This window comes from Cheilinus undulatus, linkage group 23 (assembly GCF_018320785.1).
Source record: "Cheilinus undulatus linkage group 23, ASM1832078v1, whole genome shotgun sequence".
Lineage (NCBI taxonomy): Eukaryota > Metazoa > Chordata > Actinopteri > Labriformes > Labridae > Cheilinus > Cheilinus undulatus.
Window position 1 is genome coordinate 31761488 of NC_054887.1, and position 26031 is coordinate 31787518.

General features: G+C 38.2%; 1 protein-coding gene across 1 annotated transcript in view; it reads left to right on the forward strand.

The window, feature by feature from the left end:
• The first annotated feature begins 16496 nt into the window (after positions 1–16496).
• Positions 16497–26031, forward strand: part of cand1 (cullin-associated and neddylation-dissociated 1) — a 32555-nt gene continuing 23020 nt past the window's right edge. The window contains exon 1 of the mRNA XM_041780711.1: positions 16497–16816. Within this exon, the coding sequence (XP_041636645.1) occupies positions 16749–16816 (68 nt within the window). The 5' untranslated portion in view covers positions 16497–16748. The remainder of the gene's footprint in view (positions 16817–26031) is intronic.

The following is a 26031-nucleotide window of genomic DNA, read 5'->3' on the forward strand; positions in this document are numbered from 1 at the left end:
TTTGATGATATTATGGACTGTAGACGGAGGAATATTCAAAGATTTTACAGTTTTACATTGAGGAACACTTTTCTGAAATTGTTCCACAATTTTTAGACACAGTCTGCTTCAGATTGGTGAAACTCTGCCCACCTTTACTTCTGAGAGAGTCTCTAAAATGCTCCTTTTATACCCAGTCATGCTATTGACCTGCTAATATTTATTCTTATTAGTTGCAAAATGCTTCTCCAGCTGTTTTTCATGAGTGACACTTTTACGGGGTTTCGTTGCCCCGTCCCTACTTTTTTGAGATGTGTTGCTGCCTTAAAATTCAGAATGAGCTAATATGTTTCATGAAATGATAAAATGTCTCAATTTCTACATCTGATATATTTTTTATGTTTATTGCGAATGAAATATGGGTTTATAATATTTGACAATTATTGCATTCTGTTTTGATTAACATTTTACACAGCGCCCCAACTTTTTTTGGAATTGGGGTTTGTAGCGCCACATTATGTAATAATGCCACAATTTGTAAGCTACTAAGCGGTTAGGGTTAGGGCAAGGTAGTAGGGTATACCCTGGAGCCCACCTTAAGTCCTAGGGTTAAGGTTAGGTGTTTAGTCTAGAGCCCTGAAGGGGGGTTAGGTTTAGGTATAGGTCACTAAGCGGTTAGAGTTAGGGCAAGGTAGTTGGTAGGGCATACCTTGGAGCCCACACTAAGTCCTATAGTTAGGGTTATTACATAATGGGGCATTATGACATAATGTGGCGCTACAGGGTTGTATTTGCATGATTAAAGCAAAGTATTAATGAAATAATAAATAGACTTTTATGTTCACATGCTTCTTTTTCATTTATGCTGTATGGAAGAGGATTAGGGCCACTGAAAAAAAACATTTTTTGAGATGCAATTTTGTTTACTTATGAGAAAAAGTCAGAATTCTGTCTTTAATCTCACAAGTGAAAATAGAAATTTGAGTCTTTTTTTTTCAGTGGCCCTAATTACAGCTGGGCAATTAATCACAAATTAGGATAAATTGCAACATGGCCCACTGCAATTTTAAAATGGCAGAAGTTGCAATATTTCTTTAACTTGAAATGTGTGGAAAATACCAGTTTAATAAATCAATTTTTTTTGCAGGGGCAGAGATTTTATGCACATTATGCAAACATTCAAGTGTCGTTTTTTTTTAAAATGGTTTACAAAAATCCTCCTTTTTGTGTATGTATGTGTTTCTTAATCAAAAAGCAGCAAAAAAGCTGGCAAAAATGGGTGAAAATGACCAAAACAAGCATAAAACGGCAAAATTCGGGTGGAAAGTGACAAAATTTTGGTGCAGGAAAGGGCAGAAAGTGGTCAGAATGGGTGAAGAGTGACAAAAAATGAGTTACAGGTGGAAAAAAATGGTCAAAAATTGGCCATTACATAGTAAAAAATGAGTGAAACATGACTGAAATGAACAAAAAGTGGCAAAAAGGTGGCATACAGGGTGAAAATGGCCAAAAAATATATAAAATGGCAGAAACTGAGTGAAAAGTGTCAAAAATGGGTAAGAAGTGACAAAAAAGTGACAATTTGTTGCTTGAATTTGTCAAAAAATACACAAGATTAACCCAAGAATAATCGCAATATTTAGGAAAAAAATCGCAATAGATTAATTTTGCAAATTGTTCAGCCCTAGCCCTAATCCTCTTCCATAGATTGATCCACATGAACGTGAAGTTTATTACTGAGGTGGACTCATACTTTACAAAGAGGCCGGCTTCTTTCACAGCGGACTGGAGCGGATGTTTTGACAGTGAACAGAACAACAAACAGGACACAAACCAGTGGATCTTAAACACCAAATTAATTGACGACAGCAGCGATTGTCTGACAGCCGTCAACAAGACGAGCAGCCATCTTTCATCCCCGTGGAGCTGCGGAGGAGGGAGTGGAGGAAAAGGAGCAGTGAAGTGGAAGAATGAGTCTCTGCAGGCTACAAGACAAAAAGCAGAGACTGACCTCAATATGGAGAGAGAAAAGACAGAGACAAATACAGTTTGAGATGAATCCTGCAGCCGTTTAGAGAGAATTCTCGGCAGTTAATCATTGTTAATATGAAGCACATTCAATTTTAAAGAAGTCATTATAACTCAGCCTTGTTTAAAGTTTAAATAAATGACAGGACAATCTTATATTCATGTATAAGAAATATATAAAATGTTCACTACTGATATTGGAAACAGAAGTTTTAAAATCTCACCAGGATGTAAAAAAGTTGATACCAGATTAGAAAACTTCATTAAGATGTTTTGATTCTATTGCAATCACACGAGTGTTTGTGCAAAGCACTGGATATAAATGGACACAGCAAAGTAAATTGACAACAAATGCAGTCAATATAACATACTACACAGTCCTTCAGACCTCTGAGGATCTAGCCTCCTCTAGCCAGATGAGGGAAACAAGACTCTTAAGGAGTCTTGTATTGTGCTAAAAGGCTAACTTAGCCCCTTTAACACATTAAATAATTCCCCATTTTGTCGTAAACATGCTTTTATACGGATGTACTATCAACAGAACAAACCTTGTAGGAGGAGCTTCTAAGTAATGATGCTCCGTTCATGAACAAGCCTATGCTATGAAACGACTCTTTAATGTTAGCCACGGTGGCTAGCTCCTGTTTGAGGGCCAGTTTCCTCTCCTCCGTCCTTTGTTGTTATTTAATCCACATTTTAAAAGACAAACTGGTACCAAGGGAGCCAAACAACCAGCTCTACTGATCTCCTGGTACAAGAGAGACTGGACAGACATCAGCTGAGGAAGCACGGGTAGTTTATTGAGCTACAACATGACAAAACTGTATTGAACCAAAGCGGATGGAGGCTTTTAAATTTTGTTTCTCTGTGATTTTAAAAAACTTGCCAGAATATTTCACAACTTTTGGACACAGAAGTAGTTTAAGAATTGAGTAGCTTATATTTTCTCGCCTCGTATGTTTGGCACAGTCGTAAACAGCTCAGAATGTGGTCTTTTTGGGAACGTTTCTAAATGTAGAATAACTTCTTTACCCCCAAGGGGACTTCTCCGCTGCTGCGGGGCATCATCTGAAAAGATCCTATGGCAGTCACGCTAGTGTCTGTGTGGTTGAAGGCACTGTACTGGATATAAATGGACACAGCAAAGTAAATCAACAACACATAAGCAGAGACAAGAACATCGCCGCTGAACAAATGCAGCTTTCAACAAATGCACATGAAACACTTTCTATAGCTAATTCTGCCCTGATCAAAGACTCTTACTTGTGATTACCGTGTGACTAGAGTCCATCTAGATCCAGGGGTGAGCAGAGGTTAGTCCATCCATGCCTTCTCCTTGGTTTATTGTACTAAACTATTTAAAAAAAATAATGTCAGACTTCAAAGTTAAGCCATCATGTGCACAAATGCCAAGATGCCAGAAAATAAAGGAGAAAAAAATGGAGAATATTTACAAAGTCGTGAAAAGAGACAAAAACTTAAAGGAAATTTGGCAAAAATGGGAAAGAACTCGCAAAACAATGTGGCAAAAATGGGCAATAAAATGGCAAAAAGGAGTGGAAAAATTGACTTCAGAAAAGTGGGTTTAAAGCTGCAAAACAGGGCAAAAAATGGACAAAGTGTGGCAAAATTGGATGAAAGTGTCCAAAAGAAGTGACTTTGACACAAAGTGATATAAAGGGGTAGAAAATTAGGAAAAATTGGTTGAAAGTGGCAAAACAGTGTCAAAAAGTGGAAAAAATGGGATAAAGGTAGCAAAAACAAGTGACAAAAATGGGCAAAAGTGTGAGTTAAAGGGACATATTATGCAAAAATCACTTTTTCAGGCTTTTCTAGCAAAAGTATGTGCCCCTTGCCTGTCCACATTCCCCCCAAGAATCAGAAAAATCCAATCCCCCCTCCCTCTCTTTATCCAGCTTTCAGTAAATCTGTGCTGAAACAAGCCACTCTCAGATTTTCCCCTCATGATGTCATGTGGGGAGTTAGCCCCGCCCCCAGGTTTCCTTGGCCCTCCCTTCTTTGTAGAAAGTTCTACCCTCCTCTACACATCTCAGCTGTATCAGGAGAGCCACACCCATTAAGCCACATCCATTTCCTGAGATGGGCGGAGTCAGGGACGGAGTCAGGCAGCTCAGTAAGATTTAAAGCCACAGACACAGAAACAGCTGAGCAGGGCTGAACAGAGGGGTTTTCAGGGCGCTTTCCCATTAGGCCCAGTTGTTTCAAACCGCGGTGCATCACACATGATCCATCACACATGCATCGATGTTATCAATGAATCATAAATAGGGGAGGGGCTATTCTTTGGGTTTATCAGGGGCCCAGCCAGTTCTGAGGGCAGCCCTGTTCTCACCTGGCCTTAAGGCTGGTACCCAGTCACCCAGGATGGATGGTGATGCCGGATGTTAACATACAAATCAACCAACTTCATCGTCAAAATCATCATGTACTTGATTTCCTTCATTCCAGTCATCCTTTCCTTCCTGATTGCATCATTTTCATCATCTAAAGTGTATCATCATCAGCAGCAGCATCAGAGGAAGAGATCCTTATTCATCACACCTTCATCGTATTAATTTTATCATCATCATCTTCATCACAATCATAATCAGGATCATTTCCTCTGAGACATCTCGAGAAGAAACCAGTGTGTGTGTGTGTGTGTGTGTGTGTGATGCAGCTGCAGCCTCATTTCATAGATTACTGTCAAACGCTGTCAATGCGTTAACACACACACACACACACACACACAGAAGAATCACAGCGTGCATATGTCAGTGGCTGCATTATGTGTCGACAGAGAGAGAGAGAGAGCGCCTGGGGGTTTGTAAACATCCCACTCAACTGATCTGTGACTCATCTCACACACATGAGCGCGCACACACACACTGAATGCATTCAATGAGCGTGAATAAACAACAACAGAATCCTGACTATGTGAGGCTCTGTGCAGCATGTATGGCATTACTGTGTGTTTAGCATTCCTATGTGTGTGTGTGGGGGGGGATTCGTTATCAAGCAGAGGATAATGTGCTCAATATAGCTCTAAACACACAGCATAAAGATGCAGAGCTCCATGCGGTGGTGCTTTATTGAAACAGAAAGCGCTTCTCTTTGAGGCGTCTGAATGGAGACACCTGCAGCAGGTGATGAAGGGGGCGGCTCATATCAAGAGGAGACGATTAAAATCTACTTGACTTTGTCTCCATAGATGATCCAGAGCGATGTAAGAGGAGGGAAGCTGCAGACTCACTCTGTTCCAGAGGTCAGACGCAGTTTACAGCCTTTAAAGTTGTTTCCAGCAGTCATTAACAGTCTCTGATAATCAAATAGACAGAGGACAGGAGGGCTGCTGTTTTAGTCAGAGCGCTGTGAGGAAATAAAACCTCAAATCCATCAAACAGCACTCAGAACTCTGGCTGGTAAACTTTACAGAAAGGTACAAAAATATGACACATTTATGAGGGAATGAATGTGTAACTAAGCAATTATTCAGAGACTAAAAACCAGGGAGTAAATGGATAACTGAGTAACAGCTAACCTATGCTAAAATAAGCACAGTTATAGGTAGTGAATGATTGATTAACTGCTAGTTTAGAGGACCTACCCAGTATGTACTTATTAACCAGGGAATGATTAATATGTTAGTGCTAGTTAAACAGAGTACAAACTGGAATCTATCTGCTAGTTTACCAGTAAAAAGAATGAGGAATTAACTGGTTGTCATCCTGCACTGAAAATGGTATGGTTACTGGTGATGAATGAATAAAAATGTCTGTATTCTGACACTAAATTTGGTAAGGTTACTAGGTAATAAATGGGAAATGAGCTCATTCTAGTCAGTGCATGAATGAGTAACTGATGGTTAACAAGGATTTAAAACAGAACTAAGTGCAAGTCAATAAGAGAATTAAAGAGAAACTAACTGCTGGTTAACCTGGAAATAAAAAAGGAACTACTCTCTAGTTAAACAGGGAATGAATAAGTAACTTTCAAGGTGACCAAGACATGGATGGGTTACTAGCTAAAAACTAACCAGGTATAAATGAGTAACTAACGGCTAGTTAACCAGGTATAAATGAGTAACTAACGGCTAGTTAACCAGGTATAAATGAGTCACTAACGGCTAGTTAACCAGGTATAAATGAGTCACTAACGGCTAGTTAACCAGGTATAAATGAGTAACTAACGGCTGGTTAACCAGGTATAAATGAGTAACTAACGGCTAGTTAACCAGGTATAAATGAGTAACTAACGGCTAGTTAACCAGGTATAAATGAGTAACTAACGGCTAGTTAACCAGGTATAAATGAGTCACTAACGGCTAGTTAACCAGGTATAAATGAGTAACTAACGGATAGTTAACCAGGTATAAATGAGTCACTAACGGCTAGTTAACCAGGTATAAATGAGTAACTAACTAGTTAACCAGGTATAAATGAGTAACTACCTGCTATTTAACCAGGTATAAATGAGTAACTAACTGCTAGTTAACCAGGTATAAATGAGTAACTAACGGATAGTTAACCAGGTATAAATGAGTCACTAACGGCTAGTTAACCAGGTATAAATGAGTAACTAACGGCTAGTTAACCAGGTATAAATGAGTAACTAACGGCTAGTTAACCAGGTATAAATGAGTCACTAACGGCTAGTTAACCAGGTATAAATGAGTAACTAACGGATAGTTAACCAGGTATAAATGAGTAACTAACGGCTAGTTAACCAGGTATAAATGAGTAACTAACGGATAGTTAACCAGGTATAAATGAGTCACTAACGGCTAGTTAACCAGGTATAAATGAGTAACTAACGGCTAGTTAACCAGGTATAAATGAGTAACTAACGGCTAGTTAACCAGGTATAAATGAGTCACTAACGGCTAGTTAACCAGGTATAAATGAGTAACTAACGGATAGTTAACCAGGTATAAATGAGTCACTAACGGCTAGTTAACCAGGTATAAATGAGTAACTAACGGCTAGTTAACCAGGTATAAATGAGTAACTAACGGCTAGTTAACCAGGTATAAATGAGTCACTAACGGCTAGTTAACCAGGTATAAATGAGTAACTAACGGATAGTTAACCAGGTATAAATGAGTCACTAACGGCTAGTTAACCAGGTATAAATGAGCAACTAACGGCTGGTTAACCAGGTATAAATGAGCAACTAACGGCTGGTTAACCAGGTATAAATGAGTAACTAACGGCTGGTTAACCAGGTATAAATGAGTAACTAACGGCTGGTTAACCAGGTATAAATGAGTAACTAACGGCTGGTTAACCAGGTATAAATGAGCAACTAACGGCTGGTTAACCAGGTATAAATGAGCAACTAACGGCTGGTTAACCAGGTATAAATGAGTAACTAACGGCTGGTTAACCAGGTATAAATGAGTAACTAACGGCTGGTTAACCAGGTATAAATGAGTAACTAACGGCTAGTTAACCAGGTATAAATGAGCAACTAACGGCTGGTTAACCAGGTATAAATGAGTAACTAACGGCTGGTTAACCAGGTATAAATGAGTAACTAACGGCTGGTTAACCAGGTATAAATGAGCAACTAACGGCTGGTTAACCAGGTATAAATGAGCAACTAACGGCTAGTTAACCAGGTATAAATGAGTAACTAAAGGCTAGTCAACCAGGTATAAATAAGTAACTAACGGCTAGTTAACCAGGTATAAATGAGTAACTAACGGCTAGTTAACCAGGTATAAATGAGTAACTAACGGCTAGTTAACCAGGTATAAATGAGTAACTAACGGCTAGTTAACCAGGTATAAATGAGTAACTAACGGCTAGTTAACCAGGTATAAATGAGTAAGTAACGGCTAGTTAACCAGGTATAAATGAGTAACTAACGGCTAGTTAACCAGGTATAAATGAGTAACTAACGGCTAGTTAACCAGGTATAAATGAGTAACTAACGGCTAGTTAACCAGGTATAAATGAGTAACTAACGGCTAGTTAACCAGGTATAAATGAGTAACTAACGGCTAGTTAACCAGGTATAAATGAGTAACTAACGGCTAGTTAACCAGGTATAAATGAGTAACTAACGGCTAGTTAACCAGGTATAAATGAGTAACTAACGGCTAGTTAACCAGGTATAAATGAGTAACTAACGGCTAGTTAACCAGGTATAAATGAGTAACTAACGGATAGTTAACCAGGTATAAATGAGTCACTAACGGCTAGTTAACCAGGTATAAATGAGTAACTAACGGCTAGTTAACCAGGTATAAATGAGTAACTAACGGCTAGTTAACCAGGTATAAATGAGTAACTAACGGATAGTTAACCAGGTATAAATGAGTAACTAACGGCTAGTTAACCAGGTATAAATGAGTAACTGCTACTTAACCATTAACGTGTAGATAGTTACTCATTTCTTATCTAAATGTATTTTGTGATTTCTTAATAGATAATGACCACTAGATAAGAAGATTGTAGTTCAGTCATCAAAGAAAGAATAAGGATATAACTACTAGTTAGTTAATGAGTAGATCAGATATCTTGAGGAAATTTACTGAGTTCATAATCGTTCTCGGTTCTTAAAACAGAATCATTACTCAGTGGCTACATATTTGGTGTCTTTTTTGTGTGTGTATCCTGTCGTAAACTGGCGCAGTTTTCTGAGAAGTTATGTGGTACTTTAACTCTTAACTAACTGCTCATACTTTTAGATCATAACTTTGGAAATGTTTTACACTGTGATTTCTCATTTTTGCTAAAAGTATTATGCTCTAAATACTCTTACAGAGGCCCTTGACTGGTGCTCATAAAAAAACAAATGATAATGGTATTATTTATACATCCATTCAAGGTTACCTTACATAAAACCAGCCAATCACAGCTCTTCTCTGAAGAGGATGTTCGGGTTCAGGCAGATCGCCATGACAACAGTTGGCTGTATTCCATCGTTATGATCATGTTCCGCCACTTTAAAATGACAGTAATAAATGAACAGTAACAACAATAACATCTCTTTAATCAGGATCATGAAGATTCTGAGAGCTAAATATTGACCCTATCCCCTAAATTTATTCTCACACTTGGCTAATAAAAACAGTTTAGCCCTGAAAATATGTCTGAAACGTCTTAAAATGTCACACATGCAGCACTGAATGGCTTTGCATGGCTTTAAAGAGCTCAAGGTCGACCTCAGGTAGAGAGTATTCAGTCTTTCTCCTCATGAATGGGAATAAAAAAGCTTTTATGTAGAACGCATGTGAGCGTCCCATCCTTTTTTTTTCTGCAATGTGAAACAACTGAACTACTTGTTGACTTGATTTGCTCTATAGTCAATGACTTAATAAGCTGAGATCACGAGTAACAAAAAAAAAAAAAATTAATTGAAATACATAGCATCTTTGAGAAAATGGAGTAAAACGAGACAGATTATGTTTAATAAAGGCTTAAAGTGATGTGTTATTTTAAGCTACTATTGTTTCACTAAAATAACAGAAATTGTATCTTTTGAAGGTCAGCTGTACAAACATTTAATCATCGCAAAAATGTTATATATACCGTTTTGTTGTATTTCACTTATTCACTTAGACAGTGAATACAACTTTTTTTTATTTTAAGAAAAGTAGAATAAGCGCTAGAAGGCCTTTTCACCTGGGTTATTTTTAGAGATGCAATACTGACGCAAATGTCCACACTGGATGAACTGATTAAATTTTAGGGTCAAAGGTCAGGGCTGTAGGGCAGTGATCATCAACTGGCGGTCCGGGAGCCACATCAGGCCCCCCCATATCTTCCCATCTGGCCCCCAGAACATGATTGCCATTTCATGTGGTATTTTGGGACTGGTTTTTAATGTTTATTTTATTTTCTTAATAAACTCCCTACAGCTATTAAAACAACTCAAGCAACAACTGAGACTGAATCAATTTAATTGGCTTGACTTGACTTTATGTGTCATTTTTAGTAATCCACCTGTTGGTCATTATTGGCAATAATGTATGTTAAACATATATCTATCAGTCGATTCTTTATAAAAATGAGAATGAAAAATAAAAATATAAAAAATGAAAAAAGTCTAATCCTGGGAATAAAGCAATGCAATAAAATGGGAATCAAGAATGAAAACATTAAAATATAAACAAAATTTGAGTAAAAAATGAAACATTAAAATTGGAATAAGGCACAAAAATATAGCATTATATAGATGGAAAAAGGGAATAAAATTATGAAAATGAAATTAAAGAATAAAAACATTAAAATGGGAGTAAACAATAAAAATATAAAAATGAAAAAAATATCAAAAATATTTAAAAATGGGAATAAAAATAAAATTATTAAAATGGGAATAAATAAAAACATTGCAATGGGAATAAAAAATAAAAATATAAAAATGGGAATAAAAATGTAAAATTTGTATTTTTCAGTTGATTCTTGATTTAAAAAATCTGCTGTTTTCTATGGAAACTTTCAACTTAAGGTGTTTTTGGAGTGCAATTTTCCTGCTGCCATTTTTCCACTTATCACTGCTGAACACACCAGCATCAAACCCAGTGATGGACAGCCCGACAGCCACAGAAATATTTAGATCAAATATGTCAGTCCCCCTCTGGCTGCGATGTAGGCACTGATTTCACTGACTGAGCCAAAAAAATGTGCACATTTGAAAGAAAATAACAATATCTATACAAAAATATGTAAATTAGACTATTATGAAAATTTCTTTAATTTTTTTGAAAGTTCGGCCCCCAAAGTGCCTGTTTAGGAAAAAACTGGCTCTTGTACAAATGTAGTTGATGACCTCGGCTGTAGGGTCTCATGTTTCCACTACTGCAGCCCTTCTTCTTGACCCTGCCTCTGTATTTCCACTTTCCTGCAGTTGTATACCTCAGAGGGGTGTAAAAGCAGGTGGTAGTTCTAATCTATACTGGTTTTATATATTCATAAATGTACATACAGTAAATATTAAAGACCGTAACATACACACTATATCGCCAAAAGTATTCGCTCACCTGCCTTGACTCACACATGAACTTCAGTGACATCCCATTCTTAATCCATAGGGTTTAATATGACGTCGGTCCACCCTTTGCAGCTATAGCAGCTTCAACTCTCCTGAGAAGGCTTTCCACAAGATTTAGGAGTGTGTTTATGAGAATTTTTGACCATTCTTCCAGATGCACATTTTTTAAGGTCACACACTGATGTTGGACCAGAAGGCCTGGCTCTCAGTCTCTGCTCTAATTCATCCCAAAGGTGTTCTATGGGGTTGAGGTCAGGACTCTGTGCAGGCTAGTCAAGTTGATCCACACCAAACTCTCTCATCCATGTCTTTATGGACCTTGCTTTGTGCACTGGTGCACAGTCATGTTGGAACAGGAAGGGGCCATCCCCAAACTGTTCCCACAAAGTTGGGAGCATGGAATTGTCCAAAATCTCTTGGTATGCTGAAGCATTCAGAGTTCCTTTCACTGGAACTAAGGGGCCAAGCCCAGCTCCTGAACAACAAGCCCACACCATAATCCCCCCTCCACCAAACTTTACACTTGGCACAATGCAGTCAGACAAGTACCGTTCTCCTGGCAACCGCCAAATCCAGACTGGTCTATCAGATTGCCAGATGGAGAAGCATGATTGGTCACTCCAGAGAACACGTCTCCACTGCTCTAGAGTCCAGTGGCGGCATGCTTTACACCACTGCATCCGACGCTTTGCATTGCACTTGGTGATGTATGGCTTGGATGCAGCTGCTCGGCCATGGAAACCCATTCCATGAAGCTCTCTACCACTGTTCTTGAGCTAATCTGAAGGCCACATGAAGTTTGGAGGTCTGTAGTGATTGACTCTGCAGAAAGTTGGCGCCCTCTGCGCACTATGCGCACTATGCGCCTCAATATCCGCTGTCCGTCATTTTCCCTGGCCTACCACTTGGTGGCTGAGTTGCTGTCGTTCCCAGTGGCTTCCACTTTGTTATAATACCACTGACAGTTGACTGTGGAATATTTAGGAGGGAGGAAATTTCACCACTGGACTTGTTGCACAGGTGGCATCCTATCACAGTACCACGCTGGAATTCACTGAGCTCCTGAGAGCGAGCCATTCTTTCACAATGTTTTTAGAAACAGTCTGCATGCCTCGGTGCTTGAGTTGATACACCTGTGGCCATGGAAGTGACTGGAACACCTGATTTCAATGATTTGGATGGGTGAGTGAAAACTTTTGGCAATATAGTGTATCTGTATTTGTTGTAGTTAAGCACAGGGATATAAAGTGGCAGAAAATAAGGGTAAAAATACAGAAATGAATCATTTTTATCTGGAAATTGTCTGCAATGATGTACAAATTGGTCTATTACTTCACTTTCCCCACAGCTAGGCTTTTAAGAAAAGCTGTAATGGTGATGTGATCAGAAGGTAAAGATGCTGATCTGTGGGAGGAGGGTAAATATGCCAAGTGATGACTATAACAGTATATGATAAGGATGATGAACCACAGCATATTCTATTCCTAAAATGGGAACATTTTGTAGGATGAAAACCCATGTTTATGATGATTTACTAAGTGATGAATGTAGGCAGTTATCACTTGTTTGTTGACACTGATGTTTTGGCAGATGCACTGGACACGTGCAAAAATGTCAACAAGTCACAATGTCGTTAGGAAGCGAGCAACCATTAAATTCTGATTTTAAAATCCTTACTGTATGAAATCTAGTGGTATATGTGCTCCTCTAGTGCAGTGGTTTTCAACCTTTTCAGCCCGCGACCCCCAACATAAAGGTGCCAGAGACGGGGGACCCCCACTGTACCTGAAGGTGGTCGAACACAGCCATGCATATTCAGGATTAGTCATGTGCAGACAGCGCTGCCCATAAGGGAGGATAAAGGGGAGAGCTTTCTTGGGCCCAGCCAAACCGGGGGCGAACTAGATCAGCAAAATCATGGTCCATTCTACAGTTAAATTGCAATAACCATATTTATATTAAACTCGAATAAAAACAATTCTTAACAAAGCAACAAATACCTTTTAGTGGATAGTCTTCTTAAAAATCTGCGTTGTTTTTTTCTTTAAAACAGAATTAAAATGGATTAAAAATAGCGAAAATGGCAAAAAAATGGTGGAAAAGGTTGTGAAATGGGGTTTTAAAAGTAGAAGAAAAGGGTTAGGCAGCAAAAATATGCATAAGAGAGGCAGCAATAAATGGCAAAGACAGGCATAAAAAGTGGTGAAAGGGGATTAAAGTGGCAGAAATGGGTGGACATTTTGGTGAAATGGGATTAAAAAGTGGGAAAAAGTGGTTTAAATTGGCAAAATGGGCTAACTGAGGCAGAGAACTTTGCAGAAGTGGGTAAAACTTGCAAAAATGGGCATAACAAATAGTCAAATAGAATTAAAATGGGCAAGAAGGGGTAAAAATTGCTTAATATCCATAATAATGGGTCGACAGAGACAACAATAGGCAGTAAGCAGCAAGAATTGGGTTGGAAGTGGGAAAAACAGTCAGAAAAAAGTCTTGGAAATGGATTAGAAATGACAAAAATTAGCAAAATATGGTAGCGAAAATTGATAAAAATGGGTGGAAAACAATAGTGACAAAATTGGGTGGGAAAAAAAAACATTTAAAAAATATCTGTTGTTTTTTTTTAAAGGCATCTGGTGACCCCCTCTGAGTGTCTCGTGACCCCAAATGGGGTTCTGACCCCAACGTTGACAACCACTGATCTAGATATCTGTATCCATATTTAATGTTTAACCTGAATAATAACCACTCTTAACATAGTAACAGATATCTTCTTAAAGTCATTTGTGCTGTAGTATATGGTCAACTTAAAAATGTAAATCCCTTTTCTTAAAAACAGAATTAAAATAGTAAAAAATGTCCAACAAAGGTGGTGGGAATGGTGGTTAAATAGAATTCCAGAAGTAGCAGAAATGGGTTAGAAGTGGCATAATTTTGATAACAGCAGCAAAAAGAGCAAAAATTGGCAAAAAATGGGTTGAAGTGGCATAAACAGGCACAAAAGGTGGTAAAGGGGATTAAAAAGTGGCAGAAATGGGTTTAAAGTGGCAAGAATTGGTGGAATGGGATTTGAAAGTGGGAAAATGTGATTTAAACTGGCAAAAAAGGGTTAACTGGGACAGAAAAATAGGTAGAAATGGGTTAAACTGGTCAAAATGGGTATATGAAACAGGGAAATGTGGTTTAAATGGGAAAAATGGGCATAAAATGTGATTTAAAAAAGGGGCTGATAGAGGCAATAATGGGTCAACAGAAGCAACAATTTACGGAAAATGGCAAGAATTGGTTTAGAAGTGGCATAACAGTACAAAGTGGTGTAAAGCAGTGGTTTTCAGAGTGTGAGGCGGGCCTCCCCTGGGGGGCGCCACAGAGCTTCAGGGGAGGTGCAGAACCATAAACCAGAAAAAAAGTGATCTCCTTTACTAACCTCAGCTGTGCATGGAGCAAAACGGATAGACTTATAGTTACTATAGGGACTATGCTATAGAGCAGTGTTACTCAACCAAAGAGCCACATTATTGAAAAATACCTTTGCAAGAGCCACAATCTAAGAGGTAAAAAGAGGCAAAAACAGCTTAAAGTAGCAATAAAAATAGGTTAAAGGTGGCAAAAATGGTCAAAAAGCAGCAAAAACTGAGTGAAAATGGGGAGAAAGAGTCAAAAAAATGGTCAAAACGTAGCAGAAATTTGTGAGAAGAGACAAAAAAAATGAGTGGAAAGTGGCTTAAATGGGAAAAAAGCAGTCAAGAGTGGCAACAATGGTATAAAAAAGAGGAAACAAGTGGTATGTAATGGCAAGGGACAGTTTAAATGGACAAAAATGGCAAAAATTTGTGAAAAAGGAATCAAGTGGTATTTAATTGCTAAAGCTCGCTTAAATTGACAAAAAGTGGCAAAAAATGGTTAGAAAGGGCAAAAATGGGATAAAAGTGGCAAAACTTGGGAAAAAGTGGCAAAAAGACGTTGCAAAAATGAACAAAAAATGGGAAAAAAAGGAAATATAATGATGAAATGTAGCTCAAATGGGCAAAAAGGTTCAAAAGGGCACAAAATGGAATAAAAGTGAAAAAAAAGGGATAAAGAAGCAAAAAGAAGTTGTAAAAGGGCCAAAAAAAAAAATGAAAAAGGGATATTTAATGGCATTATAACTGAATAAGAGGGAAAGGCTAATGTTTCAGGACATTTGCAAACCAAAAATATATTAATGTTAAAAATGTTTGAAGATCAGACATAAATGTTTGAAATGTTGTTTAATTTTTTAAAAATTTGAATCCTCTTTGTGGCTGGAGGTCCACTGAATGGATCAGTTCTTCTTATGGGAGGCTCACTCTTCCACACTTTGAAAAGCCCTGGTGTAAAGGCTTTAAAATGGATAAAAAAAATGTTTAAAAGTGGCAACAATGTGTTAAAATGGGCAAAAATGTTGGTAAAAGGGGATGAAAATGGGTTTAAATTTGGCAAAAATGGAGAAAAGTGGCTAAATGGATCCAAATTGTGAAAAATTGATTTAAAAAGTGGCGAAAAATGGTAATGAATTTGGGTAAGAAATAATCATTGCAAAAGTATTCTCCATTTTTTTAGGCACCTGCTCTGGTGTGTCACTCTAATGAGATGAAACCAAATGTACCCCAAAGGGAATCACGAAAGGAATATCCTGTTTATCCTGTCTTGTCTGATATATCAGTATCCTACGACGGAGTATTAGGGCCACACGGAGAGAAAAAAATAAATTAATAATAATAATAATAATAATAATTATTATTATTATTATTATTTGACAAAAAGTCATAAAAGTCATAATATTAAGAGAAAAAACTTGGAATATTAGGAGAATAAAGTCGTAATATTACGAGAAAAAAATCGTAATATTATGAAAACAAAGTCTCAATATTACGAGAATAAAATATTACAAGAAAGAAAGTCTGCCGTTAAAATGAACAATGTTGAGCATCTTGTGAAGCTATACTTTAGTATTGGTTTCACAAATAAGGAAATACTTCACCTTTTGGCAAATCAGCATCAAATTATTATCAGAATCAGGACAATACTCCGTCGTAAGTCCGCGTGGCTGACTGTCTTTCTTGTAATCTTTTATTCTCGTTATCACTTTCTTCTCGTAATATTACGACTTTATTCTCATAATATTATGATTTTTTTCTCGTTATATTACACCTTTATTCTCGTAATATTATGACTTTTTTCTCATTATATTACAACCTTTTTTCCCCTTAATATTAACATTTTTCCTGTTAATATTATGACTTTATTCTCGTGATGTAAATTTTTATTTTATTTTATTTTTTTCCTCTTTGTGTGACCGTAATACTCCGTCGTACCATATCAGCTGAAATTGGATATCTTCAAAAAATCCCAATTCACACATCCTCAAGAACAGCCTTATTTAAGAAAAGCAATATTGAAATGAAATCAGAAAAACCGTTGATATAAACGGTTCAAACTCTGACCTCCGACCCCGCCGCGTCATCCCGCTAACCCCGCCCCTCTGCAGAGAGAACGGGAGCTCCATTTAAACAAACCAAACTCCGCGCCCCGGGATGCGACAGTCGCTGTAGAAGCAGAGAGAGGCGGCATCTGCAGCAGAGGAAGACCAAATAGCAGCATTTAGTCCATAAAGCAGAGTCTGAGGACGGGCAGAGACACGGACCGACGGACACCCAGCAGCAGGAACACTCTGTCTCTCTGAGCAGTCTGCTAGCATCAGGCTAACGGCTAACAGCACCGACATGGCGAGCGCCTCCTACCACATCTCCAACCTGCTGGAGAAAATGACCTCCAGCGACAAGGATTTCAGGTAAAACACACAATCGGCAATGCAGACCGACTCTAACTCTGTTATTATCCTCCTGAATTGTGTGTCTGCTATGTCAAAAAAGCCGCTCTTCATGAAGCGGTGCTCTGTCAGGCCTCGGGCTAACATGCTAACAGCTAGCCTGCCACCTGTCTGATCATCGTCACATCGCTAGCTGATTAGCTAGTTAGCATACACCAACGGTTATCATCTGATTTTGATTGGACTGTTTTTACGTTTTGCACTGATAACTGGTTATGATGCTTCATCACTTCTTTTTACTTTAACCTGACAGAGAAGCTACCTAAAATTACCGCCACTTAGCCGATAGCTTAGCTCGCTAGCTGTTTAACTTCTGTCATGCCGCAAGCTAGCGTGATGTCAGCTCCGTTTGTGTGAGAGTGCGTGTTGCGGTGTGGATGTAAATGTCAAGTATGCGTGTCTGCTAACATAAACTCTGCATTTAAGGTGGTTGAGATTCAAACAGTTGGTGTTTTGTGTCGAGGACAGGCTAACTGTCTTGATGCGGTGGGGGTGTGGTAACGTTAGCATGGCTAACTCAGGTAATCACAACATGTAAACACACAGACAGCAGGTGTTACAGTTAAAAGAGTGACCGTGTTAACTGGTGGCTTTCAGCCCAGTGTGTGCGGCTGTCGTAGTAAACAGATTAAATCCTGCCTCCATATACTATTATTTAAAGGCTGCTTTGTCCCGTTAAGTTAAAGATATGCCTGAACATGCTGACATGTTTAGTTGAATGTTGATACTCCTTATAGAGCCAGTCTTTTTCTGCAGATGGATCCAAACCAAATTCAGGTAAAGTCGGGGCACAGAGTAAAATGTAAATAGAAACAAAGCACTGATTTTCAAATCTCATAAACCCATATTTCATTCACAACATATCAGATGTTGAACCTGAGAAATTTTACCATTTCATGAAAAATATTTGCTCATTTTGAATTTGATGGCAGCAGCATTCATTTAAAAAGCAGGGACAGGGCCATGTTTGCCATTGCACCTCCTCTTCTTTAGCAAAACGTCTAGGAAACGAGGAGACTAGTTGCTAGAGTTTTGGGAGAGCAATGTTGTCCCATTCTTGTCTGTGGGGTTCTAGCTGCTCAACAGTTGTTGAGCTCCCTTTTTTCATTTTCCGATGCTCTAAGTGTTCGTATTGCTGTAGGCAGACCAGTTCAGCAGCTGAGGCCTGTACGACAAAGCTGGATTAACGAGGCCGGGATATCTCTCCGTTAGCTGGATTGACTTATCAGGACATTCGCAATCCGGATCAGCTGTACGACGAAGCTGGTTATCAACTCGATAATTGCAGCCAGGGTTTTCCAATCTGGATCAGTGCGCGCTCACTTAAAAGGGTTGGTGTTTGCAGGGTCTGACCAGTCGCAAACATGGAGAAGCCCTGCAGGGCAGCGTATTTCTCAATGGAGGAACAGACGATTATTCTTCAGAAATATGAGGAATTTAAAGTAATCATCCAGGCCAGAAGCAACACTGCCGCCGCAGTATAAGCCAGGAAGGAATGCTGGCAGAAAATTGCCGACTCTGTTAATGCGTAAATTTGTCAGATTATACAATATTAATTCATCGGGCGATATAAACGGGCGATATAAACGGACAGCACTTTGATCACTCAGTTTCACTTTATTATGGCACAGATGTTTGGGGCGGAGCTTCCTCAGTGAATTTTGAGTTGTAATATTAATTCCTCACGTGACGGCACAAGTAGTTGTGCGTTCCATTCATCCATGTTTCTGCAGTTACGCCATGTGTGGCCATTATTATTAACCCTATTATTTCAGATGCAACCCTAGTGGAGCAAAAAGGACTTGGGAACAAGTGAAGATCAAATATAAAACATACATCAAAGCGGCGAGTGACAAGGCCTTATCTATCAGAATTTATCTATCCCTAAATATTCTTTCTCTCCTAAGCGCTCTTCTCATGATCCGTGCACCAACCAGGATCTTCCAAGAATGGACAGGCCATTTTCCAAGAGAGCTGATTGGTCAGGAGGCGGTGCTTTTATACTCGCTGATCTTATATCCAGAACATAACCTGCTCTGGAGCAGGTTAGCCATTCAGCATAAGTTACCTCAGTGATTTATCCTGGTAAGAAGTGAACCAGTGTCGTTGTACAGAAAATCCAGGGTTAATCCTGAAGTTATCTCGATAAGAGAAAATCCAGCTTCGTCGTACAGGCTGGACTCTTCTTCTGATGATGTGGTTTAGCATCATCTTGTCTTAAAAATGCAAGGCATTCCCTGAAAGAGACGTCTAGATGGGAGCACTTGTTTTCTTAAAACCTCTATCTAAACATTGATAGTGCTTTTTTCAAATGTGTAAGCTTTCCACGCCATAGGCACTAATGCAAACCCATACCATCAGAGATTCAGGCTTTAGAGCTGAGCCAGGAGAACAAGCTGAACAGAATTCAATACTTTGATTCACCTGACCACAGAACAGTTTTCCATTTTGCTTCAATCCATTTTAAATGAGCTTTGGCCCAGCTTTTGGCTTTAACTGCCATTTGTGGATGGCACGGCTAACTGTGTTGACAGACAGTGATGTCTCAAAGAACAGAATCATGCCTGTTTTGAATTCAGAGGGCCTTGAGATCACCAGCATCTAATACTGACCTTCAGTTCTCTCCCTTGCTCACAGAAATTCTCCAGATTCTCTGAATCTTTTGTTGATATCATGGGCTGTAGATGGTGGGATATTAAGTCTTCACAACTTCTAGACATTTTTTTAGATACAATATTTCTCAGATTGATTAACCTCTTCCCATCTTTACTTCTAGGAGACTCTGCTTTTCAAAAATACTCCTTTCATGCCCAGTTATGTTACTGACCTGTTGGCAATTAACCTAGTTAGATACAAAACGCTCCTCCAGCTGTTTTTCACAAATAACACTTACTTTCCAGCCTTGTGTTCCCCCGTCCCTACTTTTTTGAGGTGTGTTGCAGCCATCAAATTCAAAACAAGCTAATATTGTCATGTAATGGTAAAATGTCTGTTTCATTATCTGATGTTTATGTTCTATTATGAATAAAATTGGGATTTATGAGATCTGCAAATCACTGCTTTTTTTTTTTTTCTACTTTTTACACAGTGCCCCAACTTTTTGGAAAAAAATGTTGAAAAAATGCTTCTTACCAAATCAGAATAACACATTTTATATGACTTGTAAAGATCAGACTGTTTAAAAGAGAATCTGTTTATACCACAGCAACAAAAACAGAAGTCCTAGACACCCAATGTTGGGCTTTGCATTTCTAATTATCTAAACTGCAGTTAAAGGGTTGAATGATTCTGCAAAATAATCTAATTGCAATTTTTTCTCCAGTATTGCAATTTGATATGCGATTATTCCTTAACTCTCTTTTATTACTAAACAAGGGCTGAAAAAGTCTTTAAATTATCTGATTATGATCATTTGGACTCATATTGCAAATTGGATATAATTGGTGCTTTGAAGGATTTTTGTAATTCTCATATTTAATAAGAAAAATACAAAAATGAAAGTAGGATTTTTCTATAGACTATTCTAAATAAAAGCACTTGAATGATTTCATGATGTCATGCATAGCATCTCTGCTGCAAAAAAAGTTTAAAACTGCTATTTTGACACAAATTTACAGTCAAAGTAATATTGCACCTTCTGCAAGTTGAAAATTGTGGCAGGCCATATTGTGATTTAATCTAATTTTCGATTAATTGGCCAGCTCTAAGTCAAACCCTTACTAACTATGTAAGTAATACTGTCACACCAGCGATGCCACTGTTGTCAACATTTTTAATGCTTCTTAATATTGTGTGTTTTAAAGTGATCAGTTATGTGTCATTTTATCGATTATTGGTATCACAAAATACTTAATTTCAGTGATCGTCTGGCGTATTTTAGCAAAGAGAGTACAGTTTTAATTGAACAAATATGTTGGCAACTTTTGGAAAGTGACTAGCGCCTTGCAGTGTATTCATGCACTGCAGACTGTGCAGGAGTTTACTTGCAGTTTTGATAGTAAAAACAGTGACTGGCTAAACTGTGTGGGTGGGTGGAACTGGTTAGGGATGAACGTTCGCTCTTTGCCACTTCCAAACATATAATGGATCAAGTAAGTTGTCGGCCTTGAATTAAAGTGGGAGGACTTTGCTAGCAGTAAGGGAAACCATACACGCCGTCTAGACTGCACCAATAAATTGGCAACATTTGAAAAAGGTAAGAGCGAAACCCTCAGTCCTCAGCAGTTCCACCCAATGTTTTTAGCATTTTTAACTAATTTGTGGAATTTAGAGAATGCTTCCTCTCCCTGAGTTACAGTATGACTGTATAGGTGCACCGGTTTAGCCTATAAACAGCAGCTTTCGTTTTTGACTCACTGGTCATAGGACTGATCCCTGTTCTCAGCACTGTTTGATGCGTGTCCTCTCTGCACTCCCCTTGTATTTCTTGACTCTGCAGCTGTCTTATCTGAAAATGCAGAAGCCCCAAAATAATCAAAACTGTGATTAAATAGTATTAAAGACACCCCACCAACAACTGGTGGTGTTAAAAAGCACCAAAACTATCCGTCAATACTGTAGCAACAACAGCAAACACTGGCACCATTCACACTATGAAACTGTGTAGGGGTTTACTTCAAGTTTTCATAGTTAGAGCAATGAAAAATATTTATTTGAGGCCACTTTATTTGTTGCTGTAGTATTGAATATGAATCAACATTGTTAGTTTTTTAGTAAGGGTTATGATTTAATAATTACAATTTGATATGAATAGAATATTCCTTCCTCAGATAAAATGAATAAAATAATTACTTTTTATTTAGAATCAAGAAACTATATTGTCATGGGTGATACTTTCTTATCCTTTATCTTGTTTAAAAGCAGATTTATCTTAAAATCTCAATGTTACCAGGCCTTAGTGGGTACTCTCCTCTTAACAATACAGCATTAGTACTGTCTTGATTGTCTTAAGGTGGCCAGAGAGACATCTAGCTGAATGGTTCTTTTAGTTTTAATCAAAATGTTGAACCTACTCATCAGATCTGTCTTTTATGTAAATGAATTGATTATTTTGATTGGTTGAACATACCAAAAACTTTGTTTTCACCATAAAGTGTATGGTACTGATTGGTATAAATGCCACAAATGAGCAGCTTGATTTAATAATGATAATTTATTTCCCCCTAGATGTCAAAAGACTTATCTCATCTCTTTAGCCTTAATGCCATGTTACATAAAGAGAAAATAAATGAGTGTTATTGTGGATCCATCTCATTAAAACCCTAAGAGTACCAGAAAAACCAGCTTCTATCTGACTGTAAATTAGTCAAAAAGTGGACACTCTGTTCGCTGTGATGGATATCTCGCCTCAAGCAGTGTTCGAGTCTCTGCATGTCGATTTTAGCAGAGGAAAACTGGAAATCTGCAGCTGCTTAGGAAATCCGTGTCAATCTTTAAACCAATGACTTTGATTTTTTTTTTAAAGAGAAGACTTCTGTGAGATGAAGTTTATTGAAAGCTGACAGAGCAGGGACGGCAGTGATCGCCAGGATCTGGAAGCTCATGACATTTGTGTTTTAATAGTGGAAAACATGCAAACATCCAGCATGAGAATCGAATCAATGCATCTCTGTTTGGACTCAGCAATGTGTCAGCAGTATTTGGAGCATTACTCACCAATGATAAGTCATTCTTTTTGGATGATAAAACCAATCAAATCCAGTTATATCTATTAGATTTTATTTAACCAGGTTTGTCCAGCTTTGTGTGCATATATAGATTAAAACAAACTTCATTTAGAAAAACTTTATTTAAAGGTGATTTGGTTTGTCATAAAGCTGTCATTTTTTAAATTTATGCAGTCTTCAATATGTTCATGAATGATAGTAGCTGAAAAAACCCACATCTTTTTTATGACAGGTGCGTAGGAGCCGTTTAAATGCATTAGAAGCTGCAGACACCTGCACGCTGTTTCAAATGCACAAAAACATGAACAGAATTTCCATACTTTAAAATTGCAAACTTGTAAAACAATTTAGACAATGTGTGGGACTTTGACAGCAGATTTTGAGATTTAAAACCAAGAACCTACCCAGACTTCTGTTTTGTGTGCTGTGGTATTGAAAGGTGTATTGTTATGGTTTAATTGGGACATCATGCTGAAAGTTGCTATCATGCCTACTCTAGTTTAGCATTAATTATTAAGCAATGATATCTGATAGTAGGCATGTTTGAAAAGCCCCCTGATGTGCAGGAGTGGCTCATTTGAGCTTGACTGAACACACAAATATGTTTTGGTTTTTCCATATATTTCCTCCTACACTTAGCTCTTGTATCGGCTAACGAGTGTAATTAAGGTTAGGGCTAGGCAGCATAGCCTCGGGATAATACCTCCAATTTTTACACCAAACTTGATTTACAGCTTTTATAATTTTTCCAATTTAACCACAAATAATGAAGAAATGACTCAAAACAAAGTTTAGCTTTTTTAATCGATAAAATTGAACAAGTAAACTGATTTCCCCTAACAGGGTTAAAGTGTAAGCTGTAAATTTGTCTATAAAAGTCTAGGTAGTGAATGGGGTTTGAATTTAAATTTATTAAAGAATAGAATTTGAATCGACTAAAGGATAGCCTCTTGAGATGCAGTATCTTATTTCACGGGGGTTTCAATTTCAGTTGTGATCTTGGCTTCCCACAATTCTAACAACAAGATAATTGTAGGTAAACTTTTTATGCTATGTTTAATCCTGTTTTGTCCATAGCTAAATGTTTCAATGTTTGTTTTTATATTTTACCATGGAAGGAGTTATTTTTGTTTCTTCATTCTCATTATATAGCATTATATATATATATATATATATATATATATACACGGATGTAAATTTCAGCAGAAATTTGAATATCTTCCGATACCGATATTTGCCTTTTTAAGCTAATATCTGCCAATTCCGATATCAGACTGATAATATCGTGCATCCCTAAAACAAACAGTTGTCAGGTTGCTCAATACAAATTCCTTTTAGCAGATACAGATATCTGTAGTTCAGACCTGAAACTTTAGCCTCCAAAAACTTTAATTTTTAAAGACGGAGGATGAACAAAGGAAAAGACCTCAGATAACGGAAGGTCATCTATTGGTCCTACAGAAACTTCCACCTATTTATTCCTATATTCAATTCTTATTTAGAGCCAAGATCGTCAGAAATGTCCATATCTGCTGATGATATATAGTGTTTATAATATGGTGCATCCCTTATAAACAGAGCCATATTTACCTTGTTTTAGCAGATAAGAATGATAATCAGTGGACTATGGCACAAGACAATGAGCATGTTTTCACATCGCTTATTTAATTCCAAAATACAACTTTGGTTTTGGCATTTCTGTGGGGAAGCTTGCCTTCTTTAAAAGTATCATTCTGAACTGTTCCTGTCTCAGTCGTACAATCAGTCAAGCCACTTGTAGGGTGAAACATATTACTTAAGATGGTCATGTGACCTCAGGGAGACACAGCCAACACGCTGGAGCTGGACGTACACCGCAGCAAGCCTGCACCCTGTCTGAAACCACCCTTATTGTTGTCAGACACTTTGAAAACAAATCTGGATCTGTCACTGACCCCAGCAACAGCATCTGAAGGATGTTCTTCGATGGTTTATTTGGCCAGAGATGATGCAAATGTTGGTGCCATTATTGCCTGTGTCACTGCTGCAGGCTAGAGCGGACTTTAGGAGCAGTTCTATAACTCTTTGTTTGTATTCGTCATTTAGACCCCAGATGATGTAAAAATAGGCCCAGGTTTAAATTTAACTGATTGGCCCTTTAAGCCCAGAGAAAAAGGAAGTAGAAACCTTCATGTTTAACAGATAAAAGTCGGAGCGATCAGCCTCTCTTTCTAAGCTGCTCGGGGACGATCACAGCTCAGCTAATCAGTTTCATCGCTCCTGACAGCCGCCGTCTCAGCGCCAGAAATCCGTGAAATTGTGAGCTTGTCAGTATCCGCTCCCGTCGCTGTAGAAATAGCTGCTGACCCCGCACAAGAAAAGCCCGCCGAGTCATTTCAGTCCTGATCCTCGTGCTTTAATGCTGCGTTTGTGTGAGCGGCGGCTCTGCAGGAGAGATAATTACACTCCCTCTTTGAGGTGATGTGTCTCTGCTCTGAACTCCAGCAGCATGTATCCTCACTGCAGACTTATTCGCCTGTCACACACATCCAAATTGCTTTTCTAATTTTACTGTGTGCTCTGAGGCAGCGGAGGAAAACACAAATATTGGATCGGACACGCTCGCAGCAGCAGATGTAACTCTGGATTAAAGAGCTGGGGTCTGCAGTGAAACGTTTCAGGAGGGGTTTCCTCTAAAGAGCTAATGTCATCATTATCCTAAAAATGGCTTGTTTGTTGCCTGAAACACCAAAAGTATTACCTCATTCTCTAGGTTTTGTTCCCATGTCTAAAGAGAGCAGCGCTGGAGCTGCAAACATCAATATTTTGGTTTCACTAAAAGCTAATAAAAGAAAATGTAGCTGGAGTTCCTCTAAAGTGCAGTCGTTTTTCAGCCCTGAGCTCAGGCTGTTAGGCATCAGATAGTGAAGGTTAAGCCAAGCAGACACGTATGATTTAAGTGTTAATCAGCTTTTGCAGCAAGTACCAAACCCTGAAATAAAACCTTGTTATAACCTTTTTAAAACAGCAAGATGAGCTAGCTGCAAAATGTTAACGATTGATTATTGTGCATGTTATTTTTTTAGGAAAACCACTAATGCATTTTAACTTTACAAACTGGAAACAGCAAGTTTTCCTCTCTAAAAACCTGAAGCTTTTTGCAAATGTCACCATTGCTTTGGGGAATAATTAAGTTATTTTTGTGTATTTTGCTGTTAGCTAACAACTTCTTAGGCTTGCAGGAAATTCATCCCACCCTCCAAATGCCAGACCCTTTTTTGGTTTTGTTAGAGCTACAAACAAAGCTCTGTGACCCCTACTTAAATGGCAAAACCAGCCTATTTCATCTGATTTATTTCAAAATTAGGCATCCATTTTTCCCATTGGCTAACTTCTCTAAATATCTGTGGAACATCCTGCTGACTTGCTTTGAGTTCTCTCAGTTTTCCTGCTCTTTAGTCCTTCCAAGAACTGCAAAAGTATGTTTTCAACAACCCAACAGCCCATACATTATTTCCATGGTTTAATACC